An 8950-nucleotide genomic window follows, 5' to 3' on the forward strand; every position below is an offset into this window, starting at 1 on the left:
AACTCTTGACAATTATGCAAATGAAACCCCGGCTGCGCTCGGACTTTCTCGCTTTCGCTACGAGGACTTTTTCCGAGTTTATTTCGCCCAAAAACTGCCGGGCGCAGGGGAGGGGGGGCACCGTGGGGTTCAGCAAAACCCTTCCAGGCGCGGAGGAGCGGGGAGCACCGCCGCCCAAAAACCGCGCAGAGCGCGGCGGAGCTGCGGCAAGGCCGGCTGCAGCGGGGGATGCCCACGCGTGACCCCTTCCCCGCGGGGCAGCGCCGACCCCCGCGGCCCGAGGGGGCGGCCGAGGGGGGCTCCGGCTCCGCGCTGCCCGCCCGCCCTCCGCGGCCGCGGAAGGAGTGGCTTGGGGCTGCGCGCTCCCTCCTGAGTGGCTGGCGGCCGCGGCGCCCGAGCCATCCCTGGGGAGGAGTTAGGATAATCCTATTGCCATTAAGGGCGTCTGGGCAGGGAAAAAAACCCCGAGTGACCACAAGCGCGGAGGGTTAGTCCGTCAGCTGCCTTCATGCCTGCCAACTGAGCTCCGTCCGGGGGCCGCCGCTCTTCCCCGGGTCCGACGTGGATTTACCGCCCGTGGCGGGGGCCGAGCTGTTCTGTTCGCGGCACCGCGCACCTGGTCCGGACGCTGGACGCCATGTTGTGGAAACTAGCAGATAATGTCAAGTACGAAGAGGACTGCGAGGTGAGAGGCGGCGGGGAGGGCTGGCCGCCGGGGTTCGGGGTGTGCGCGGGGCTCCGCCGGCCCCGGGCCGCGCTGCGCGCCCCGCTCGCTGCCAGCCCGGCCGGGAGCGCCGGCGGGCCCTGCCCGAAGAGCTTGGCTTTTTTTTTTTTTTTTTTTTTAATTTTTCTTTTGGAGGTGCGGATTTTTATTTTCGTATTTTTCTATTTTTCTATTTTTCTTTACCGAGTCTTTTGAACTCTCGAATGAAACGGGCCCCAGCTGCGAGAACCGGGCTCGCATCCCGCATGGAGCAGCGCCGTGCGGGAGCGGGGGGACCCCGGAGCGCACCGCACCGCACCGGGCGGGATGCGGAGGGGCCGGCAGGTAGCATCTGCGGCGGGGTGAGCCGGGCAGGGCGAACTCTTCCTTCCCACGTTTTTCCTCCCCGGGAGCAGCTCCCACCCGCCGCGAGGTGCTCCCGGGTTTTGATCTCTCCGAACTCGTCTGTGTGCCCCGTGCCCCCCCGGCTCCGCTGGTCCGCCTGCTCGGCTCCTACAGATTAGCTGCAGTCCCCGCTTCACGCTCCATTGGGACCCCATTCACCTCTTATTAACTAGCCCTGTTATTTTAATGACCGTGAAGCCAGAAGCTGCTAAATCCCTGGATCAGCTCAATGTAGACGTTTCAGCTCTGAGTGCTGAGACTGGAAGTCGGGACAGAGGCAGCGATGGCACGGCTGGAGGCAGCAGCGCGGTCCCTTCCCCGTCGCCCCTCGGGGTGGGAAGGATGGAGTGCCGGGGGTCCCCATCGCTCCATCCAGCCCCCGGCCCCGCCGCCTCCCGCCCGGCCGAGGCAGCGCGGCGCAAACGCGGCTGCGCCTCTGATTTGAATTTTTTCTGATTTTAATGATTCCTCTGCACAAGCGGGAGAAGGGCTGGATGAGGAGAGCAGCGAGAACCGCTTTGTAACCTCTTCCCTGGGAGTGGGGCTGACTTCTTCGGCGAAGCGCCTTAAAAACGCCAAACCCCCTGGGCAGGAGCGGGGCGGCTCTCGCTCTCCTCTCCCACCAGCCGTGTCCCCCCACCCCTCTGACGGCCACCCCGCTGTTCCCCACCCCTGTGTGCTTTCCAGGACCGGCACGATGGCAGCAGCAACGGGAACCCGCGGCTGCCGCACCTCTCCGCCGTCAGCCAGCACCTGTACAGCCCGGCCCCGCCGCTCTCGCACTCGGGCGCCTCCGACTTCCAGCCGCCCTACTTCCCTCCCCCGTACCAGCCGCTGCCTTACTCCCAGTCCAGCGACCCCTACTCGCACCTCGGGGACCCCTTCTCCATCAACCCGCTGCACCAGCCGCCGCCGCCGCCGCCCAGCCAGCAGCAGAGCGCTTGGCCGAGCCGGCAGAGCCAGGAGCCGGCGGGGCTGGCCCCGCACGGCCGCCCCGGGCTGGTGCCGCACCTCTCGGCGCTGGAGAGCGGCTCCGCCGGCAGCCGCCGGGAGACTTTCCGGCGCTCCGAGCTGCTGCTGCCCCACGGGCACGGGCTGGACGCCTCGGCGCTGGCCGATAACCTGGGCCTGCACGACATGGCCCATCAGATGGAGGAGGTGCAGGTAAGGAGCGCCCGGACCCCCCCTCGGCCAGGCGGGACAGGCCCCGTCCCCTTCTAAGCATCCCATCCCCGTCCGTGCAGAGAAATCCTCATTTTCTCCCCTTCGCCCCTCAGGATGCGGCGGCGCGGGGAAGGGGGGTGGGTTTCCCAAAAGCCGCCGGTTTTTCCCCTCTCGGCTCTTCCAGGTGCGAAACTTTCTCCCCCTTTCTCTTTCCAGAATGTGGAAGATCAACACTTACTAATGCATGACCAGACAGTCATTAGAAAAGGTCAGTAAGGTGGCACCGCAGTTTTACTTTCCCTTGTCAATAGTTAAAAGTTTCGTGACGCACCGGTGAAGTGACGCCCTATTATTTTTATCGAGACCGATCCTTTGGGATCGGGAGGGCGGAGGAGTTTTTGTTCCACTCTTTGTCGCTGGATTTTTCTAATGCTGTCCGAGGGAAGGTGGCGGCGGGGACAAACTCTGCCCTGGGGTGTGAGACTCCTCCGGGGACACAACTTGTTCCCTCCTCCTGTGCTCTTGTGTTATGGCCTTAATCGGAACCAGGACCTTGAACCGATTTTAATCTTTCCTGAAATACGTGTGTGTAAATTGACACGGGACTTTTCTTTTGTTTGGGTTTTTTTTTGTTGCTGCTAGCACTCGAAAATATTTTTTTTTTCCTTTATTTTTTCCAATTTTTTTAACCTCTTTACAAGACTTGAGAAAAGACTGAGTTCTCTGCAGAAGACTGTTTGGCTCTATCTTAATCGAAATTGGTTTGTAGCTGAGGTTTTGAGGAAGGAGGAAGACGTATTGACTCAATTTACAGTAATTTAGGGGTTTTTTTTCCCTTGCTTTTGTTTTTAAACAAATTTGTGCTTAAAAAAAAAAAAAAATCAGAAGTTTCCTCTGAAGACTTCAAACAAATACCTAACTGAGGAAAAGCAGAAGTGTGTGTCAGAGCGCTGATTGCTGCCTTTAGCTCATGGGAGAATAATTTCGCTGTCAGATGCACCACTGACAAATCTTCCCCCTCCGGGAGTGGGGCCGACCTCGGCTCTTTAACCCTTTCAGCAGCGGCACTGGGTGAACTGGGCGGACTCGCGAGGGGACGGAAAAGCCGGATCTGTGGTTTGCTCCTTCCAAAGCCTTTGTTGTCCCTCCTCACCTAAAGGCTGAAGCTCTTACCGAGGATCAGCTCCTTACTTTCGGTTCTCCCCTGGGCTGCGTCCCTCTGTGTTGTGCCACTGGCTGGTAGGAGTTTGTTGGGATTCAATTCCAAAGGCTGTTTCTTAAACCTGCGTGTGCGAGGTGGAAGATGGAGCCCAGCAGGAGCTGGGGGGTTTCTCCCTGCCCTGGCTTGGGAAGAGTTTTGGCAGTAGCTGGAGGATGCTAATTCAGAGTCTGTTGTAGTGTGGAGTTTTTGTGAGCATGGCTCGGCTACTTTGAGGACCATTCTTGCTTGTGTTCGGCAGCTCCTTGCCACTCAGTGGCAAAATCCAGCTGGTCGGGAATATTTTGGGGCCCTTTGTGCTGCAGATGGATGCTGGGGATGGGGGGCCAGTGGCGTGAGCATTTATCACCAAACAAAACCCTCTCTCCCGGCTTATTTTTACAAGAAAGAAAACTTCACTTGCCACTTCCTATTTATTTCTCCCTTTTATAAAATACCCGCTTTCCCTCCTCCTCCCTCAGGTCCCATCTCCCTGACGAAAAACAGCGCTCTGAGCCTGCCCTGCCAAAAGGATGGATTAATCGGGGTGGTGATCAACCCCAACGAGGTGTTCTGCTCGGTGCCCGGGCGGCTGTCGCTGCTCAGCTCCACGTCCAAGTACAAAGTGACGGTGGCAGAGGTGCAGAGGCGGCTCTCGCCCCCGGAGTGTCTCAATGCCTCCCTGCTAGGAGGAGTGCTGCGAAGGTAGGATGGAGCCCTCCCTCCCTGCCTGCCTCCCCCCGTGGTTGTGGTTGTGTTTTCCCCCCGTTTCGCTGGGTGTGAGCAGCAGCAGCCCTGCCACAGAGCCTCTCCTGCAGCTCCCGGTTTGTGAGCAGCCCAAGGACGCTGAATCCTGAATAGGCTTTGGAAATAAAACTTCTTTGCACTTCTGCTGCCTCTGGAGAAGTGCTTTTAACAGCTCTGACAGCAATTCTCATTCTCTGTTTAGAGCTGAGGTTTTGTCTCAGCCAGCACGTGGAGCTGTCTCTGATTCCCAAAACCCTGTGGAATGATTTTTTAAAATTAATTCTCATGGTCCTGATTAATCATTACGAGGACATTTTCCACATCCTTTTTTGCATACACTTAATTTGGCTTGTGATCATTCTGGTTTCAGAGGTGCAGTTTGAAATATTTTGATTTTGACCTGCTGTGTTTCATCCTGGCTGGATTGAAATAGAGCATTTAAAAAGTAGGTCACTTGAAAAGAGCCTGTTTTTTATCTTCTCCCCACCCCAGTGGAACCCTATTGAATGTCAGTAACTGGAATTTCTCATCTTAAAAAGAAGTGTTCCCTGAAGATAAATAAGGCCATTTTTTTCTCTTTAATTACAGAGCCAAATCTAAAAATGGTGGCAGATCATTAAGGGAAAAACTGGATAAAATTGGCTTGAATCTCCCTGCTGGCAGAAGGAAAGCTGCAAATGTGACACTATTGACATCTTTGGTGGAAGGTCAGTCCCGAGTGTGTCTTAAAAATAAACTTTCTCCCCTTGTGCACAGCTTTTATCCTCTAGGCAAAGCATGGAAAGGTTAGAAAGTCCCTGAAAGTAATGTGGGTTTTTTGTTTGTTTTGAAGGGAGCATGGTGGGGATGTTGCAGCCCCTAAGGAAGGGCTGTGCTGCCTTTGAGGGGCTCCTCTGAGCCCTGCTCACACAAACCCAGCACTGCTCCTCTTCCTGGCAGGGATGCAGAATTCCTGCGTGCCAGGATGTGCCAAAAGCACCTTTCTGGACCTTTCAGCCCAGGCTGCCTCCTGAGGGTTGTTTTGGGTTTCAGGAGGGCGAGGCAAAAAGGGCTGGAACTCCTCTCATTCGTGGGTTTGGGCCTCAATAAAAACCCATCCTACCACCTTTGTCTCCTGCTGAACCTGCCTGCAGTGCAATAATCTGTCTCCAAATATTCACAAAATTAAATCTCAATTCTTGCTGGGAAACTTTGGGACTCCGGGACAGCCGACTGCAGTCCTGCCCTACCTCAGCGGTGTCCTCAGAAGCTTTGCTAATAAACAAGCTTATAAAGTGAGATTTATAGCTTTTGACTTCCTGCTAGGAAACTGGAGCCCCTTTAATCTGGGCCATGCTCTGCGGACCCTCTGTCAGTGAGCTGACCTGAAGGGTGTGTATATATGTGCGTGTGTGGTTTACATTTGCTGCTCCTGTTTCAAGCAGCTCCTGGTAGTGGCACAATTTAATAGGAATACAAGCAGCAACTGAAATGGAAAGAGTGAAAAATGAACTAACAATACCTTCCTGCTGTTTATAATGCAGCAACTTGCATTTAAAAGCTTTGCTTGGAAGTTTTGGACAGCTGTGTGCCACGTGCACATTGCATTGATCACACCAATCTTTTATTTTAAGCCTGATCGAATTGTTTTATTGGAAAAAAAAGTGACCTGGTTATACACCTTGCAATTTGGTTTTCTGTCTGAAAATTCTTATATGAAAATATTTCAAAAGCATACTAAACTCAAAGCTTTTATTATAATGGGAGATTTAGTTGGCAGATATTTTTAAATATCAGCAGACAATTTGATCTTGACTGAATCGTGTTCTTTGCTGTGAAGTTTTTCTGGATAGAGACAGGAATTTTTCTTTCTAGTATAAAAGCAAGAGAATTCTTTTTTGTAGTAGTCACCCTGTAAATCTCTTTTTTTCTTGATACAAATTTACAAAGAAACACTGATCCATCAATTAAAAAATGGTAGTGAGTGATGGAATGGTGTCACTTTCCAAAACAGGAATACACTGCAAAAATCTGCAGCGTTTTTTCCTTGATGCCCCTGATTTCCTTACAATAAATGACATTTTACAATTCAACAAACCCTCCCTTTCACCACCCAGGTGAAGCTGTGCATCTTGCTCGTGACTTTGGCTACGTGTGTGAGACAGAATTTCCTTCCAAAGCAGTGGCTGAATATTTAACCAGACCACACATGGGCCGCAACGAAATGGCAAACAGGAAGAACATGCTGCTTGCTGCAAAGTAAGTTTTCAGCTTGGATTTTACTTCTTCTCCCCTTTTTGAATGTGTTTTTGTCTGACTGTGACTGTCTGCGACTGGGGGATAGTTTGGTGGATTTTTTGCATGTAATTTTAATTAGGAAGATGAAGCAATTCTTTTTATTTGGTTTTGGTTTGAATTCAGCTATGGCAGCAGTTTTATTTTAGTCTGAACCACTAACAAGAGTAACAATCCTGTAGGTAACTAAAGCAGTCTGGACCAGTTCAGTAAAAACTTCAGGAGAAGTCCTACACCAGGACAGCCCTAAGGAAAAGGTGTGACAGGGATGTGGAGAGCAGGTGTGGCCTGGGATGTGAGCAGGGGCAGGACTGCAGCAGGGGAGCTCAGCCCCTGTGTGCTCACAGCTGCCTTTGGCAGCAGCAGCTCCCGGCTTCCCGTGGGACCAGGAGCTGCTGGAGAGTCCCTTTTTCCCTGTTATGGCTGGAGATTTTTACAGTTCACTGGAAGCATCCTTTGGTAGGTGTGGAAAGTCCCTGTGCCTCAACCAATCCATGTTACAGAGCCGGGTGAAGGGGAAGGAAGGGGGAAGCAGAGGAGCTTTGTTCTGGCTGCTCTGCAGGCACCTCGTGATGAGCCCCATCCCAGCAGGACCCTGCGTTAAGCTTATCTAAAACTGGTATTTGGAGTGCCCAACTTTCCCCTTTGCCCTGCTGAGTTCCTGTCCCAGGCTCAGGTTTAGCAGAGCTTCAGCTCATGGTTTGTTCTGCTCTGCTTTGGGGTCGATGGAATTCCCTGCTTTTGGCAGCACCCTCTCCCTGCAGAGGAGCTGAGAAAAACCTGCCTGCACTGCTGAGAAAGTTTCCCTGCCTTTGTGCTCATATCAGAGTGCAAAACACACTCCTGGTGTTGAACCCATCCAGCCTTCCTTTAAAAGAGAGCTTCTCTTACAAGAATGGATCTCTTAAATACTTCTAAATTTAGAAATCTAGTCTCCCTTGCCCATAGTTTGAACATTGTGCTAATTTTTCCTGAGCAGTCCTCCCGCTCGTGAGTATTTTCCTTATTGGCATTGTTGCTGGCACTAATAAAAATCCCCTGGAAGATGTTTGTGATTGAGAAATTCTGATAAAGTGATGATTCTGTTAAGATTGCTCAGCTCCTGTGAAATCCCTTCAAGGGGACAGATTTACAAGCAGCAAACAACATATGCTGGAGCATTATTAAGCACTCGTGTTTTGCCAGGCATATGTGTTAGTGTTTGCAGGATCAGGGCCTCGGCCTCCCTACATATACATGGAATATACACAGCTAAATTCAATCTCCTCTTCAGCTGCTCCAGCCTTTCTGCACCACTCAGCTGCAGCTGGGAAAGTTCTCAGAGAAACCAGCACTGAATTCCCACTCCCCACTCCAAATCTGGAGCAAATGATGCGGAGCCAGGCAGGCACCAGAATTTATTTTGCAGAGTGTTTTTGTGATGGGGATGCAACAGAAGGCTCATCAGGAAGTGGTGCTAATAAACAGAAATCCAGAAATCTAATCCAGTTTGAACGCGATGCTAATTTTATTTTTTTCCTTTTGCTTTCATTTTAGACTCTGAATTTCTCATAGTTCCCGCACCAATGCTAAATATTTGATGCAGATTTCTGCTCTTTGTGTTTCTTTTCAAATATTTGACGCAGACCTCTGTTATTTGTGTTTATTTGCGTGGTGTAAAGCGTGAGCCCTCTGTGTGTTGCAGGCAGATCTGTAAAGAATTCACAGACCTCCTGACTCAGGACAGAACTCCCCTGGGGAACACGAGACCCAGCCCCATCTTGGACCCTGGCATCCAGGGCTGCTTGACTCACTTTAGCCTGATCACGCATGGCTTTGGGAGCGCTGCCATCTGTGCTGCCATGACATCCGTCCAGAACTACCTAAACGAGGCGTTAAAAATAGCAGACAAATCCTACATGAACGCTGGCGACCAGAGCCCCGCAGAGACCAACAAAACCATCGACAAAATGGACAAGCACAGGAAGTGAAAGAAAACCAGACTTTACCCTTCCTCCTACACAGACTCTGATCTTCTTGCCAGGGGGAACCTAGAGATTTGGGTGGCTTTATTTTTTTTTTTTGTTCTTTTTTTTTTTTTTTTTTTTTAAAGGGGAAAAAGGGGAGGAAAAACAAAACAAAACTCATTCAGGATCTTCACTCCTGCTGGATCCAACAAATCTTGCTAAAAGCTGCAGTATCCCTGTTGTGTGGAAGCAATTACCTGAAGATAAGTACTTGGGACAAGTGTATTGGATCCTTTGCTGTAACAGTGGTGCTATAAAGGGGGGGTGGATGGAATTCTACAGAGATTTATTCCTTTTCCACATCTCGGTGTCTCGTGGGTGACCAGCTTCATGTGTAGTTTTTAAGAGACACATTTTAGATGGAAGCCTGTTTTGCTCTCTGATGCAATTTCAGGGGGTTCATTCTCTCGAAATGCAACAGTAACAATAAAACAGTATTAAACAATGGTATAG

The 8950-nt window shown here is 51.4% G+C and overlaps 1 protein-coding gene across 2 annotated transcripts; it reads left to right on the forward strand.

Moving 5' to 3' along the window:
* The first annotated feature begins 480 nt into the window (after positions 1-480).
* Positions 481-8461, forward strand: TFAP2C (transcription factor AP-2 gamma). Of its 2 annotated transcripts, XM_077787066.1 has the most exons (8): positions 481-692; positions 1375-1394; positions 1796-2272; positions 2489-2540; positions 3953-4175; positions 4806-4924; positions 6314-6455; positions 8176-8461. In XM_077787066.1, exons 1-8 carry the CDS (start codon positions 638-640, stop codon positions 8459-8461), a joined length of 1374 nt encoding a protein of 457 aa, XP_077643192.1. In that variant the 5' UTR covers positions 481-637. The 2 variants fall into 2 exon arrangements, with proteins under 2 accessions (XP_077643192.1, XP_021409227.1); XM_021553552.1 differs by lacking the exon at positions 1375-1394 and having other exon boundaries at positions 481-685.
* Positions 8462-8950: the final 489 nt, after the last annotated feature.

This window comes from Lonchura striata, chromosome 17 (assembly GCF_046129695.1).
Source record: "Lonchura striata isolate bLonStr1 chromosome 17, bLonStr1.mat, whole genome shotgun sequence".
NCBI classification, from domain to species: domain Eukaryota; kingdom Metazoa; phylum Chordata; class Aves; order Passeriformes; family Estrildidae; genus Lonchura; species Lonchura striata.